The sequence below is a fragment of the Sitophilus oryzae genome, unplaced genomic scaffold, assembly GCF_002938485.1.
Source record: "Sitophilus oryzae breed Bouriz unplaced genomic scaffold, Soryzae_2.0 scaffold_111_pilon_pilon, whole genome shotgun sequence".
NCBI classification, from domain to species: Eukaryota; Metazoa; Arthropoda; class Insecta; order Coleoptera; family Curculionidae; genus Sitophilus; species Sitophilus oryzae.
Genome location: NW_022145749.1, coordinates 2,725,667 through 2,743,047, shown reverse-complemented (window position 1 = coordinate 2,743,047; position 17,381 = coordinate 2,725,667). Strand labels below are relative to the sequence as shown.

The following is a 17,381-nucleotide window of genomic DNA, read 5'->3' as shown; positions in this document are numbered from 1 at the left end:
CAATCAAATATTCAAATATATGAGAATATATGATTCTAAGATATGATTACGGAGAACCAAGGATATATAGTACTAGAATCAGAGGACAAAGAAGCTTTTTAAGCCCCTCTTAGATATGATGAATATGATATTAGAGGTTTTTGGTAAATTTCATATTTCGCCATCTCTTTGACAATGGAGGAAGTTTCAAAATGACAGAAAGATTGATCGAAATCTTTATCGAAATCATCAATAAATCATAAAAACAACCTAAAAATTTTAACCTCTGATTTTAACCTAGAAATTTTAAATTTTTTGCCATTTATTTTTTATTTCCAAGGATAATATATTTTTAATAACTGATATAGCATATGAAATGTTGAAAACTACGGTTGAAATTATTTTAAGATCATTCAATAGGAAGGGTCTATCTTCTAGATACTTATCAACAGCAGTTCAACCAAGACATGACGAAAAATTAGAAACATTTAGGACTCCTGAAAACGATCCTTCTAAGCATAACTCTCAACATTTAGCACAATTTTACCGAATACCGTTGGAAGATAAAAACGCCCTTTTCCACCAAAGTGCATTACCAAAATCATTCGAAGAACAAACTAAAACATTTAATGAGATATGTCTTATGGTGCGTAAACCTGGAATAGATATAATAAATTACCTTAATACCTTAGATTATACAAAACCTTCAGTAAGATTTGTATTATATGGTCAGAAGGGCAGTGGTAAAACTTTATCTTTAGCACATATTTTACATTATGCTTATAGAAATAATTACTTACTTGTACATGTACCTTGGGTGGGAAATTGGATGCATAGGTCTAAGGAGTTTAGCAATTCAGAAACACAGGAAGGTTATGTAGACATTAATTTAGACGCAGCTGCATGGCTGCTTCATTTTAAAACTCAGAATGTCAAACTTCTGAAGAATACTGATTTAAAATTACTAGAAACTATCGAATGGAATTCACGTGAGTCAACGCTTAAGGACGCCCCACTATTAGAACTAGTAGAACATGGTATTAGTAGAATCAAATTTGCATCACGTGTTGTAAATATTTTGGCAGATCAGATTAAAAGGTTGTCAAGTGAAGGAGTGTGCAAAACATTAGTAGCAATTGATGGATATAATGCCTTTTTCTACCCTTCTACAAAAGTGTATACAGAAAAGAGGGAAATGGTACCACCTAGTAGAATAACTGTAACAGAAGCATTTTTAAATTTGACCAAATTTGACTGGACGAATAGTGCAATTGTAGTTACTGTAGATGAACTAGCTGTGCCTGATGAAAATCAGATTTCATATTTTCCAAGGTAAAATTTAAAGCTACATTGATTGAATATTGTAATTTAGAGTTTCATTTCTTTTAAGATTATAAATACTTCAATTAACTAAACGAACTTTAGGAACATTATTTGACTTTACTTTTACATTCATTTTTAAAATAATTTCAGTAATAAAACAGTTAAAGGTTGTTATAATGTTTTTAGATATTTATTGGGCAAAGAAGGCTTTAATCATATTGATCCGTTCATCCCAGTTCCTGTGGCAAATTACTCCAAAAAGGAATTAACCAGTGTTATCAATTATTATATTGAAAGGAAATGGATACAACCATATCCAGGACAAGAAGAGGAACTGAGCTTGCTTGCTAATTCAAATCCATACAGTTTAATGAAATTATGTAATTCTTTGTAAAGATAAAATAAAAATATTTTAATTTATTCAATATTAGATTTAACATAATTATTATAAATCTTGAAATTTTATATCTGAACAGTAGGTAATTAAAATATTCAATTCATTATAAAGTAGGTAATTAAAAAGATATTCTACCTATTCATGTACACTTCAGTTTAATATAATAATACTTAATTATTGGCATTTCAAAAAAAATGTGATGTTTAAAAAAAGGTTTAAAATTGTAGAGGGAGGAAGGGGGTCATTATTTTGTTGAAAACAAACCACTTATCAGAGTCATTGCATGTATGTTAGTCAAAGAAATATAATAGAAAATGATTTAATGACAGTCAAATTAGAATAATTTCCTGAATACAATAAATATTTGATCAAATGGATAACAAGAAGATAGCATGTCATATTACATGGACATTAAAAATCAAAGAATTTGAAAAAATAGCTTAAATAATGATTCAGAATTAAATATACATATTATTTTTTTTATTATGTTATTTATATTTCAGCAATCAAATTTTTAAACCAAACTAAAATAAAAATTTAATGGATATTTTGGAAAAATTTTAAAACAAACTTATTTACTAAGCAGCTATACCCCCAGCAACGATTGCGTGAATGTCGAGAGAGATTACTTAATTCCAAATTGATCTAAATAACTAAATTCCAGTTATTAATAAATAATCTTTTATTTATTCTTTTATCTGTCACATGTTTCATCAGATAATTTGTTATTATTTTAGTAATATATAATAAACATAGTCCAGACTTAGGAAAGAAATGTGTACAGTAGAAATATAAAATTAGGTACTAGATGGGCTATAAAAATAATTTTTGGGTTTAGCCAGTCTGTTAATTTAGCTTATGATTAAATTATACCGGGTGCGTCGCAAAAGTGGCTCACCCCTATACCTTTTTTTATTTTTTTCAGAGAAAAAAACGAGATTGGGTATGTTAGTATCATGGAGTGTAGAGGTAGTTATAGTATTTAGTATATGACATAAATTGGGATTGATTGACGTATTCAATTGTTTTTGATCACTTCCTCTTTCACCGGAAATGACAACTTTGATTTTTAAATGGCACCCTCGGTATATTTTTACTTTTTTCGATAGACTCTGAATAGAATATGATATATACGTCAACTTTTGAAATTTTCTCTTAAAGAAATAGGTATAATATAAATTTCAATCTAGAGCGATATGGCTGATGTGTTAAGAACACTAATTTTTAATCAAAGAGCCTTGGAAAAAGCATTATTGGCCCGCTCGCGCCTACGTTACCACGAAGCCACAAGTGAAGTGAAAATATTTGTGAGCCGAGCGGCTGCACGGTTTCCATGGTAAGGTGACGTCAGTCTAGTGGCAGCATGTAAATTTCCCGCTCCGATATTTTTTATCGGCGACCGATGTGAATGAGTTTTTGGGCAGTTTGCTTCGTCTTCCTTTATGCTAATATTCGGCTACTTCGGCAAGTAATTAACTGTGTAAAGACTGTAAAGTTGTTGTTGATTATTTATTGTTGTTTGTTAATGGTTTTTGTTGATTTAACTTGTTAATTTTTGCTGTTTGTTTTGTTGTTGTGTTTTAAAACTGTTTTGTGTGTTAAAATGAACCCAATCAATGACTTGGTGTGCAATTTGAAACATGAAAAAATGAGCTGATTTACAAAAATTAGTAAGGTTAGTAATATAAATAAGTCAAATTTATTTTGGTTAATAGGTATTGCTTAGTTAACATTAATGTAATAGCCTTGTAATAGTATAATTATTAATTTAATAATTGAATAATAATATTGAATGGCTCCTCAGTTGTAACTAACAATTTTTTCAATATCGAAATTTCAGTGAAAAACCGAGGAAAAAAAGTTATACCTATGAAAATTACAACCTTATTTCACTGAATTCTCTATTTTGAAAAAAATGTCGGTTACAACGTTTTTCGGGGAAGCCCTTCAATAAGTACAGTGTTCGCCATAAAGTTGGATCCATATGGACGTTTTTTTTTGGTATTAGAGTTTGAAAAAAAAACTTTTTGTGGCAATCAATTCAAACATAATTTTGTTAGTCACCTTTTTTAAAATAATAATAATTTAACCAATTTTTAAAAATTTCTTTTAAATATTTTGTATTTGACAGCACCCAGATGTTAGCTGTCAACTTTGACTTGGTGCATTTTAAGTTGTTTTCAAAGCAGAGGTGATTGCAACAAAAAGATTTTTAAAACTCTAATATAAAAAATCGTCCATATGGATCCAACTTTATGGGGGACACTGTATATAATGTTTACTATATTTAATTTAAATTTAATTATATTTTCACTGGAATGCAGAATAATGTGTTTATCGAAAACTAGTTGTATCTCTTTTTACTTAATGTGTTTTAGCCCAAACTAAAACGAAAATACTATATATATTAGTGTATAATTAATATCAATAAAATGTTGACAAAATGGTGAATGCGCCAAAAAAATTTTTGCCGCCGGCGCAATTTGGAAAGTTAACTCTTCATCTAATTTTATACCGACGAGCCGCCACTGAGTTTTTATGAACCGCATGTTAGAATTTCAAATAAATCATATATGCGAAAATGTCAAAAGTTAACATATAATATGTCATTCTATTGAATACCATTTTCTATGAAGTAAAGTAAAAAATACCGAAGGTGTCATTTAAAAATCAAAAGTTTTAGTCATTTCCGTTGAAATTGGACGTGACCGAAAAGAATTCAATTGTCAGTCAATTCTTATTTATGTCATAATCTACTAAACTAACATATTAAAAATCGTTTTTTTATCTGAAAAAATAAAAAAGTTATAGGGGGTGAACCACTTTTGAGACGCACCCGGTATAGCCTTGAAAAATGTATCCCCAATGATCCAAACCCAAACAGCCAACCATGGATATGTAGGTATATCCATGGTTAGCTGGTTGGGTAGTGATGAGTTTTTTTGAGAGATATCAACCAGATAGCTATTTTCAATACTTCTTACAAACCTAGAGATTTAAAGCGTCTTGAGATCTGAAGAAATCTTCAAAAATACTTAAAATAAAAGAAAATATCGAAACAAGAGAAATATTGCCTCTACCATGTTTCTTTTATTTTGAATGCGGTGAGCGGTATTTTGAAGAAACAATAAACGACCTCTCGAAGTTTCAAGTCTGGAAACAGTAGTTTATCATACAATAATATTTTATTATCTTCCATAATGAAGCGGACGACTTAACGAACAACATACAATACATACACAGGAAGGTGAAACAATAAAGTCAGGTATTGCAGATCATGTTTGGTCTAAGCACCAGGTGGGAAGCTCGGGTTGTCCACAAGGAACATCAATAGAAAAGCGTAAATATAATTTTATATCAAGCAATACATAAAAACATCTTTAGTAGTTGCTTCAGTAAATGCGACATATCTTAAAGCTAAAAAAGTGTCGATATATTATCACTGGAATATTTTATTGAAAAAAGCATGTACCTACGCCACTGACTTTTTTCTCTTGTTAGTGAAATAGTGTAAGCAGTTTAATGCCAAGTTGTCTCTTGATATTTTGTCAATTTTGCCTTCCTTGAGGACGAGGAATATGAAATGAGATAAACGCAATTTTATTAATTTGCCTTGATCCAAGTCTAATACCAATCTTTAAAAAAAATTAACATCATTACCTTGCAAAAGTTTTAAATAAGTACCTACTATATAGTTGATTCGAAGAGTTGATGAATTTCAGTACCTGGTAAGTATGGTTCTCAGCGATGGGGGCACAGAGAAAGATATAGAAGAAAAGATTTTGAAGGCACAAAGAGCTTTTGGCAGGCTTACACCTGTGTGGAACTGCTCTATATATAGCAAAATATCTAAAGTCCAGCTCTTCAATAGCAATGTTAAATCTATTTTGCTTTATGGATGCGAAACATGGAAGGTTACGCGTGGTCTCATGGATCGCCTACAGGTGTTTGTTAACAAGTGTCTTCGAAGATTATTGAGAATTTTCTGGCCCAATCAAATTAACAACGAAGAACTGTGGAGAAGAACATCACAAAATCGAATAGATATCGAAATTAAGAAAAGAAACTGGGGCTGGATTGGGCACATTTTGCACAGACCCCACAGAGATATCGCTAGACAGGCACTTGAATGGAATCCACAGGGAAGACGTGCCGGGGGGAAGACCAAGGAATACCTGGAGAAGAACAGTAATCTCTGAAGCCCAAGAGGTCGGGAAAACATGGGGAGAGATCAAACAGACAACTCAGAATTGGATCAGATGGAAACATCTCTTAGAAGCCCTATGTCCCACGAAGGGATGACGGGAACATATCCTATAAACATGGTATGGAATGCATAGTTTTAGTGTTATACAGGATGTTAAACTTTTTTAAAAGTAGGTTTTTTGTAATAATATCTTAAATACCATTATTTTTTTATTTGATATTGCTGTAAGTTGGACTAACAGCGTTTTCAGATGGAGCGGAGCATCCGCGACTTCGAGCAAGTACCATCCATGAGTTTATATGAACGATTACACATGGGTCGCGTATGCTCCGTCCGGATGAGCTGTATTGAAAAAACATCGGCGCGGACGCTCCGCGCGTACGGTCCGCTCCATCTGAAAGCGCTGTGATACTAATAATAGCTAATAGTAATAATATTTAATAATAAGTTAGGTAAAATATATAATTTAGTAATTTTATTTTTATTTTAATTTTATTAATTGTGATTAATAAAATTGTGTTTATCTCATCAAGGAGGCCGAGTTAGACAAAATATGAAGAGATAACTTTTAATTGGCATTAGACAGCCTACACAATTTTTGATTCAAAAGAAAAAAAATCAGTGGCGCACATATTTTTTTTTGAAAAATATTCCAGTGATAAAACCCATATACACGACGTCCCTAATGAATGTATCGACACTTTTTTAGCATTAAAATATGTAGCACTTATAATAATCTTTACCCTAAAAATTCATTCGAATCACTAAAAGTACTTGGAAGAAAATTGTAATAAATCGAAAGATTATTAAGATTTTAACACCCTCTAGTTACGAAATAAAGCAGAATCGGACCTATGTTGATATAAAAAACAAATCTTATTTTTACGTTAGGAATCTCATCACGAGAGATGGCACATGTTTTTTGAAACACCCTGCATATTATTGAAAACTGGCTTGTTTATCAAAATGTCTCTTATTGACCTGCTATTTTGTCGTATTTCAGAATTATGAGGAAAAGTTAACGATTATTAATTACTTCATATAATGACTTAGCTGTTTGTATTATAAACAACAATAATTAAAATTAACTGACCACTCTGACCAGCAAGTGATACTCAGTGAATTTAAAACATTTTGCACTCGTGGCTATTTAGGTAATTAAATTATGTTCCTGAATTTGGAAAGATTATGACTTAAAACAAAGAAAATCTGAAAAAAAAATATTCTTATAATAATTATTTTCCCTGCAAAGAATGGTTTGTATGGGAAATCATGCCGATAGAGGTGATTTCCCCGCTTCTCCGAGACTTGCGCAGGCGGCATCAGCATTTTCCTGCTGTAGCAGGCGATATAAAATACCAAACGAAAGGAAGCGCCTCGATATTTCGTGTTTACATGCTGCTCGCAGCGCGTGAGTTCCGCGTTTCTAATAATAAACAAGAACATTCGCCTATCAGCTGATCGAACAAGGTAAGTCTCTAGTCTTTGTTTTAATCCTATTTGTTCACAAAGAAAATCCCCCTTTTAAATTTTTTCTCAAGTCATTGTAGTAGCTTTTAACAGTGAAATATTTAACGAAAATTTATTATATTTAAGAGGTGTAAGGATTTCTTTATTTATTTGAAATTACAATCTCGTCTTATGTATACTCTGATAACCAAACATAGCCAATGTACAATTAATTGTAACTGTTTTACGAAAGATTAATGTTTACAACTACCTACTGTTATTATTCTGTATACAAAAATGTTGAAGAAAGCTGACTTTTAAGGGTTTCTTTAATTTCCTTTGCTTGGAGGGATCATTTTCAGTCTAAATGTAGTAGAAATATGTTGTTGCAATCTAATAATAGTTTTTCAAAGCTCTATTATTTAGAAAAAAAAACAAAGTAATTATCTAGGGTTTAGTTTAAAAAAATCCCACTAATTTGTTGTACTTACTGCTTAATTGTTGTGGCATTGAATTACTATCGCAAATACCTACCTGTTTTGTTTTATTGGCTGAATAAAAACAGTCTTAAGAAAAAAATCAAGATAATAAATTTTGCTTTTTAAATTCAAAAAAGTGCCTTAAAATTGTTTTAAACAGAAGCTAAATATTCTAAAATTCCTGTTTTTTCCTGAGTTTTTTTACTTGAAGATAGTTTTAGCTGGATCAGCGCAAAATAGCATGATAGTCCAAGAATAGAACCTGTTTAGAAAAAATATAAACAAGATTAAATTCATTTTTAGCAACATATTATTATCCTTATAACTACATTAACAAAATTTTGAAAATGTATTATTTATTCCGCTTTTTAGTAGTCTGTCTTCTTAACTAACCATATAATGTGGTCAAAAAGTTTTACGATCAAGCGTACCTACTTTGTATTATCAGAGATAAATAATTGAACATTTGAAGTACATAAATAATGTTCTAAGTGCCAACATCATATTTCGAGATAAACAACATTTTTTTATATAACCAGCAATGTAAAGAACGGGTGGCGTCTCTGTTGAATTTTTTTTTAATACAATTTAATAGCCGTGGCACCTTTTATGGGGACAATAGTCATTTTTATTCAAAAGTTTGAAAATTATTGAATTACTAACATCGCTATTAAACAATAGGGGTTGATGGTAGAAGGGTGAAAATTTATGGTTGTATATGTATTTTTTAATGCCACAAAATTGGGTGGACCACCCTTATCACTTGGGATATAAAAAAGATAACAACCTATTGTCATACCTACTGAATATACACTCCCATGTATATGTGACGGATAAAGTCCGATGTCCGGTTAATGTCGACATTAACATGTTAATGTTTAGGTTAGGTTATGTTTTTGGTTGTTTTGTTGTGTGTTATTCTCGGGATTAACCGGGTAATGTCGACATTAACCGGACATCGGACCTTAACCGTAACATATACTGTACGTCTGTCCGTTCTGTAGCTACGGGGAATCCGTGAGAGGGGAAACGATATTCTCTCGATGTTGTTCGTAAAAAATAGACGACGCGTCCCATCAATAAAAATTCAACAAACTTGCAAGTAGCCAATAAAATGAGTGGGCGGAGCGATTTGCGGTGACGCACTCGTCAAATCGACGTATAAAATATATTGCTGTTTATTTAAATGTTTTTTGTCCGCATTCCTTTCATAGACACAGATCCAGCAGATGTAGTGTACATCATACTAAAGATACAAAAAAAAACGCCAGGTAAATTTTTTTGTCAAGTTTAAAGTGTTATATTTTTTTATTTTTAGCCTTATTGCCTTCAATTTTTTTGCAAACTGTATATAAATATATCAACTTTAATTCGTAAATTCAGATTATTAAAAACTTCAGTATTTGACTTAATTATACAGGGTTATTCGAAGAGTTGTTTTTTACCCTATATCTATTTTTACCCTGTGCAATAATTTCGTGAGCAAATTTTCTTGAAACAATATTTTTCGGTCAGAACCATGTCTCCTGAATATTTTGTTTTTTGACTCCTGTAAATAACACATGCCTTCGTTAATTTTTAAGAGTAAAATGAACTTGCCACAGACATTTTGGAATTTTTTCCATTATCGTTACTTTTTGATGTTATTCTTTATAATGACGAGGTGGCCTTGGTGATTATTATTATGAACGGTAAAATATGGTTCTTCTTCGTGTCGAAGATTGTGCAAAAGTCATTGATCTTGTTGAAGATGTCCAAAATTATGAATATTCCCTTGATCCTTGAAACAATATATTTGCAGCCTCATTAACAGTATGAACCGAAGTCTAAAGACAGTTATAGCAGCCGGTGGAGGCAATATAAAGTATTTGAGTATTTTTACAAGATTTTTGTTTGTACACTTAGTTATTACCGTTTTTTTAATATCCTTAGTTCTGCTAGTGTTACTAATATTTATTGTAACCAGACCTGCATCACACCTGCATCTTTACTTTTTAACGTTTTTAAATTTTAATATAGAGTTCTAATCAGTGTCGATATGACATTAAGTACGACAGTAGTCACCAAAGCCACTTCGTGATATTAATAAATAACATCATAAAGTAATGATTGTTAAAATTTACAGTTGTATTAGTTGGTGGCAAGTTCATTTCTCTCTTAAAAATTAAGCAAGGCATTTGTTGACATGACTGAAAAAACAAAATGCTCAGGAGACATAGCGCTAATGTTTTAAGAAAAGTTACTCATGAAATTATTCCACAGGGTGTTTTAAAGTTAGGTTAAAAAACAACCCTTCAATAACCCTGTATAATAAGACAAATTCTAAAGTTTATATGTATAATAAGACAAATACTAAAGTTTATAAAAAACTGAGGTTATGAATTAAAGTTGATAGATTTATATACAGTTTGCTAAAAGAATCATAAAAATAGAAATAAAAGTAAAAAAATATATAACACTTTAAACTCGACAAAAAAATTCTCCTTTAGGAACTTTTTTTGCATCTGAGTTTACATATAAAATTTCATCAAAATCGGTTAAGCCGTTTCGGAGGAGTATGGTAACAGTGGTAACTAAAACTGTGACACAAGAATTTTATATAATTTGTAACAATTTTATATGAGATGCTGTTGGTTATGGAACTTAAGATATTTTACAAATAAAACATAACAAACTAACTTGTCTTCATGTGGCTGTGTTTCAATAAGACAGGAAAAAGTGTTTTATATAACTTATATAAATTTAAAGTTTTATTGCCTTGAACACATTGACTTTGAATACTCTTCTTACAAACGAAAATCAGCACTCCAAGCCAGGTATTGCCGACCATGTACACCTATGATGTACACACAAAAGCATAGTTTCGTTGGTGGTTTCGTAGATGTCTGTTACTAAAAATCTGAGTTTCTAAAAGCGTGTGTGAATTAACCCGATCGATAACCTTTTTATGTTGCTAAACTAAATTCGAATCACTTGACTTACGGTTTTATTGAGATTTACCACAAAAATATCTTCTCTCAGATAGTGTCATAATAGTAATGGAATAAATATATAATTCTTTGTTTGCCAAGTTATTTAGGTACATAATTAGAGATTTACTTTCAAAAACTAATTACTGATTACTTACTAATATTATTTGGGTGCAAAGAGATTAGATGTCTGGTGAAAATATATCTTATTTGTATTTTAGATTATCCTTTCCTAAGAGTATGATTTTTATTCGGCTTTTCTTTTATATCATTTATTACGATCGATAGACCTAAATTTTCCACGTTTACGAAAATAAATAAAACAGAATGGGGATTATTCAGAAAACTAGCAGTTTTATATTTTATATTATTATAAATGACGTAGATTTAATAGAGTAGACCCTAAAATGGCACTTGCATTATCAACTCTATTCTGTTATAGATATTGATTTCTTACGAACTTTTCCTCAATGGATGCCATCGTCAACCGTGTTTGCGACACGTTTTACAATGACATCCATCGATGACTCTTTTATGATAGTCGGCTTTGATTTGTTCTACCATTTTCTTCCATATTGGAATGAGGAATTGCAATTGGCTTTGACATCATAATGAAATTTCATTAACTCAAAATACCAAAAAGTGAGAAAAAAATTATCATTGGTCTTCTTCTCTGGGTCATATTGATCCTCTTCTATTTTTCGGTAGTTAGTAAAAATGTTCTATTCTCTTATACATTTTGACTAGTTTCATACACATGGGTCATCTCTGTACTTATTTAAATTCTTCCAAAACTTAACTTTAACTAAATTGAATTCTTCAAAACATTGTGCCTTCTACTATATTGGCGATAAACAAAATGCAAGAAATGCATACTAGACACAAGCAGGCAAATAGGACACACTGAACCTTCAAACGAGCACATGCGAAAGAAAACGCTTAGGGTGAAGGATAACTTTTAAGTACTTCATTAGTACATTTTTGAGTTTTGCGATTGTGAGTTTTTTAATGGTCGTTAAATGTTTTTCTCTGGCCTTTTTATTGATGTCAAAAACATCCAGCAACAATTTCCTACTTTAAAATTCCCGTTATTTTCGGAATCCAAAATAATATCTCTCAATATGTGTTATAAATGAGACATTCAAAAGGACCTTCATCATTTCTATATTATCGTTACACATTGCTTACAGAGACAATATAGGAGACTGAAATCACTTCACTCTTTACTTTTTCTCGGAAAAAAATAATTCTTGGGGTTCTTTTATCAATATTAACTATACTTTTGTATATTATACGTCTTTGGCCAATATTAAATATACCTTTTGTAAATATTTCTTTTCTCAATATTAAGTACACCTTTTGTAAATATGTTGTTTATCAATGACGTATCATCTAACAGTACAGAAGAATCTAATTAATACTCATTGAACAATCTAGTTAATACTTAGATGATTTAAGGTACGTTTAAAGTATTTTAATTATTTTTATATTATTAATTATATTAGATGTAACTCTAAATTTGACTTGCATGATGACATTTAATGTGTTGTCTGGTAATGCCACATTATTTAATCAATAACACCTGTTATGCTTTAATCTTATCCGTTTATTCTAAAAATTCACTGTCAGAAACATCAGTAGAAAATGGAAAATTAGATATATTTTTGATTTATGTCGTTAATCTCTAAAAACCCACTGGCAGTTTTTCGTTTTTAAATTAAAAAGTCATTTTATCAAAAATCACAAAGAGTGATAATAACTGATGTTGTAATGTTATTATAAGAAATTAACTACATGATCAGCAGTCAGCGCCTACTCAACTTCAATGGCTTATAATAGACAACCTGCTAAAAATCAAAGTGTTCGTGAATAGTTGCATCTAAATATTCTAAATAGTCTTTTCTTTCTTCTTTTGTTTTTTTTTCTTTGCTTTTGGCGTGAAAGGAAATACGTTTTACCTACCTCTTGAAACGTTAAATATTGCTACTCTGTAGTATGGTTCATGGGAGGATTATGTCACCGCAATATTAACTGTGATTTTATTATAGAGATGCATATCATCCTGTCGGAGTCGATCGCAAATTCTCTAAAGTTATTCTACAATATAGAATTGATAGTTAATAATAAAATGAATATTTTCTTTCTTATCGGAGCCAATAAAGTATGTTTTGTTGATAAATTTGTTGATAATTTTCTTACATCATCATCCAGCCTTTTATCTTGTTCACTGTTGAACGTAGGCCTCCCGTAATAGTGTCCAAGTACTTCAATTTTGGGGTGCTTGCATCCAATTTGTCTCCACTCGTTTTAGGTCATCTGTCCACGTGGTTGGTGGCCGCCTTTGATTTTGATACGATAGTTCCATTTCAAATGATTCATCCGCTTGACGCGCACTTAACGACCGATTTGAGTACTCTCATCTAACGCGCTTAGCGTCGATCTTTTTGCTTATCGAACTGTCAGTAAAAATAGAAAAAATTGTGATTTTGTGTGTTCTTTTGCTCTTTAGTCAAGACTACTTCTTCTTCTATAAATTCCTCAATAAGTAATTGATAATTTACGACTTGGCAGCTATAAATATTGTTCAAAACATCGAAAATGCTGAGAGCCTCTTCCTCATTTCCCTCGTATAATAAGAATAATGACATATCTATAGAAAAATTACTAACACAACAATAGGTTATGAAATTCAGGTAACATTGACATTTTTCATTTTTTTGTCCACATTTGACTATTAGATACCTGAGAAATTGCGATGCTATCAACATGTGCTCAACGCGTATCCAGAAAACGATTCGCACGGCAACGAGAATACCAAAATTGACAATTGACTGCTTGACGTTCCGCTAATCGAATATTTTTGCTTACCGCTTTGAAAGTTTATCGTTTTTATGTCGAAGTTCTAGAATTCAGGCCCAGGTCAATCCAATTCTCCTATTAAGTTCATGTGTTTGATTATCTCTATTTATATAAGTTTGATTTCATGACCCAGGTATTGTACGAGGAACGCTGTTCTATTGGAGTGTTGTTCTGTATATGGCAATTGGTTATTATAATATTTGTCATGTACTTACTTTTTTCCAGGTTCATTCCCAACCCAACCTGATGTGAAGAGTGTGAAGCGTTGTTTACAAAATTCTATATTCTATCTATTCTGCCAGTAATTAAGACCATGTCGTCCGCAAATCGTTGAACCTCTTTGTGTCAGCGTGGATTCTGACACTAGCTTTTGCTGCTTCGTATATGTTATATCAGTATGATGTTCCTGTGATCGATTCTACATTCTGTCAGGGCATTTCGTCTTGACGGAGAGTATCCAGTGCCTTTTGGTAGTCGACGAATCTTAGTATTAATATCTGTCAAGTTTCTTACATACATATAATTTAATGTCTGTACTAATTACCTGAACCTATCACACGAAAAAAATTTTGACACGATGACAAAACAAAAGCTTAATATTGTCATTTTGCTAATAAAAATACAGTAACTTTCCCCGATAGTCCCAAGTTCCAGTTTTCTTATTACAAATTATTCGGTTTGTTTCCTGTTTATTCTGGGAATTCACGTGGATATCTCGTGGCATAGCCTACTATATATCTACAAAGCCAGATTTGTTTATTATTCGTGTATCTAAGGTATGATTGGCAAAACGATTTCGAGATAAAATAATTGATATGATTATTCTTGACGTGTTATTGAGATGAGAAACTTAATATTGGATTCAAGTTTAATTTAAACTGTCAGGGATATGTATGATTTTTGATACAGTAAAACGATGAGTTTGATTTCTTTAAAATGGATTTAGGATAATTAAAATTAGCATATCGTGTAAGGTAATGATGCGGACTACTACCATACTGGTCACTCAAACGTGTTATAAAGATATAAAGAGTGTGCTGATATCTAATCCAAATAATGTTTACGGCACGAAGGAACCGACATCCCTATATTTATACATAAGAGAAGTATTTTATCTTTGTCCTAACCAAGATGCATCTAACTAAACGTTCTCCAACCTACTGTGAGTACTTCTCAATTGCAAAACCTCTCTTTTCAAAATGTTTATTTCAAAAAATAATTTTGTTTAAAAATTAGGCAATGTTTCGAGAATCAGTTACTTCCCAAAAATTTTGGCGTGACTTTTGTCTTTTTGGGCCCTCCCCCTGTTGCAATAAGGTGTATTTAGTATTATTAATTTTATGTTTATTATAAAACACTCCCAATTAAAAATCATCAATAATTCGTGATATTATTATTTACATTTGACATGTAACATATTTCTGAGATGTATGTTTAGTGAATTTTTAATACAGCAAACAGCGCATTCATCCTAAACTGTCTTGACCTATACCATCAAGAAACTACCTTGACCTACACAAACAGTAAATATTATGTATGCTACGTTGTCACATTTGTAACATTATCCATGATCTACATTGTAAATATTTATTATTTATTCTTCAAAATCAAACATGAGCATTATTAAAAAATCATAGTGAGCACTAATTTTTTCTTAAAGGAAATATTCAATTTATTCAATTATAAATAGCAACTACGAAATATAATATGATTAATCAAAATTTGATTGTGGTTACACAAACTGACCTATATTCTTAAATATGTGTATGTGCAATACATTTCTTGTACATTTTTATATTAAATCTTTACAGATTTGAGTGCTTTACTTAAACTAATTTTAAATATTATTTAAAACAAAGCGGTAATAAAGAATAGAATAACTTTTGAATTAATAATCCATATTTAGATATCATCTTTGATAATGTTCATAGTGTTTTCTTTTGTCAGAAATGGCGATGGAACTATATATCATAAATTTAATATTAGTTAGGAAAATTGATTTTATGCAGACCTATGCCATCATATACCTGTAAGTTTACAGAATATATATTTTGTAAAATTTTTATATGTTAAATAATCTATACTAATATATAAAATCCTTAAGTGACTGATTTACTGATTAATCACGATCCTGCTTAAAGCGCTTGACGTAAAAAGCTGATTTTTGGAAAACGGATTGACTTTAGGGTGTAGAGGTTCGATAAGAAGGGATTTTTCGAAACTCGAATTCTAAGGGGGTGAAACCACCCCTCAAATATTAGAATATTTTTTATTTAAAAACCGGTGAGTTTTTCGGAAAAACTCTTAAAAACGTATATTTTATTTTGTTGTTTTACATATTTTAAGATTTTTTCAAAATTTGTACAGGGTGTTTTATAAAATATGACCATTGAGTAATCACGATTCAGCTTAAACTGCTTGACGTTTAAAGCTGATTTTTGGCAAACGTATTGACTGTGGGGTGTAGAGGTTCGATAAGGAGGGATTTCTCGAATCTCAAATTCCAAGAGGGATATTACAATGTTTGTTATTTAAAAAACGGTTAGTCTTTCGGGAAAACGCTTGGACACGCATAATTTATTTTGTTTTTTACATATTTTGAAATGTTTTAAAAAATCATACAGGGTGTTCCAAAAAGTTGGGTAATTGATTAACCACGATCCTGCTTAAACTGCTTAACGTAAAAAGCTTATTTTTGGCAAACGGATTTTTCGAAAGTCAAATTCTAACGAGATAAAACTACCTCTCATATATTACCAAGTTATATAATAATATCGCCATATTGTTTTTTCTCATGCTGACATAAATGTGAGAAAATTTTATCCAGTTTGTATGTTAATGGAAATTCTTGCTTTGCTTTATCATCACCATCACAAATGATTAATTCGACGCGAACGAAGTCGCGGGTACACGCTAGTCTTAAATTATATTTCGTATATTATGTATTTGTATTTATTTAGTTCGATTTTTTAACGATAAGATTTACGATCCCAATAAAGATTTAGTTGCTAAGTTGTTAATCGTTAAATCTCAGTATTAAAATTGACCGATAACAAAATCCTATCAATCAAAATACCATTTTTTATTATATAGCCTCATACCTACGTTGTAACCAGATGACCAACATAATATTAATAATAGAATATTTTGTAGGCGTATTAAGTATGTAGCTGTATGTTTATGTCTAAAGAGCTTTCCTCTATTAGAACCAATTAACACTGCTTTATTTACATTTTTTGTTTTCTCTTGTACTTATCTACTTGCTATAATAGAATAGCATAATGGCATTAGTTTGGTGTTGTTTATATAGGTTCTCTATCATATTTCGTTGCCTCTTTTATCATATTTTACTAGAGTTCATTATTAATTGCCCAGAAACTAATGGCTGTATTTATATGTTAGAGCGGTTCTATATTTAATTTTTTTTTAATTAAGTATGTCCACCATATAACGAGGTAAAAAATAGATTTATTTAAAAAAATCAGAGTGATATTATGATTTTCTTTATTATTATATCTATAAATATATAAAATAATTTCGATACATTTTATGAGTATTATAAAATTAACAAAACCTCCATAACAAACAGTGGAAATCACCTCATCCTTTTAGGTCTTATATATACAAATTTAACGTATTAGATATTGTTTATATAAAACGTTAACATGTCTGAAAATATCAACTTAAAAAATTCCATTTATCTTGATTTAACTAGAAAT

General features: G+C 30.7%; 2 protein-coding genes across 2 annotated transcripts in view; both read left to right on the top strand.

Moving 5' to 3' along the window:
- The first annotated feature begins 222 nt into the window (after window positions 1-222).
- Window positions 223-1,876, top strand: LOC115883915 (28S ribosomal protein S29, mitochondrial). Its single transcript, XM_030902348.1, has 2 exons — window positions 223-1,311; window positions 1,489-1,876. The coding sequence occupies exons 1-2, from the start codon at window positions 356-358 to the stop codon at window positions 1,694-1,696; spliced, it is 1,164 nt and encodes a 387-aa protein (XP_030758208.1). The 5' UTR covers window positions 223-355; the 3' UTR covers window positions 1,697-1,876.
- A 5,355-nt stretch (window positions 1,877-7,231) lies between these two features.
- Window positions 7,232-17,381, top strand: part of LOC115883894 (glutamine synthetase 2 cytoplasmic-like) — a 56,595-nt gene continuing 46,445 nt past the window's right edge. Inside the window, exon 1 of the mRNA XM_030902318.1 lies at window positions 7,232-7,376. The gene's annotated coding sequence lies outside the window, so the exon portion shown is untranslated. The remainder of the gene's footprint in view (window positions 7,377-17,381) is intronic.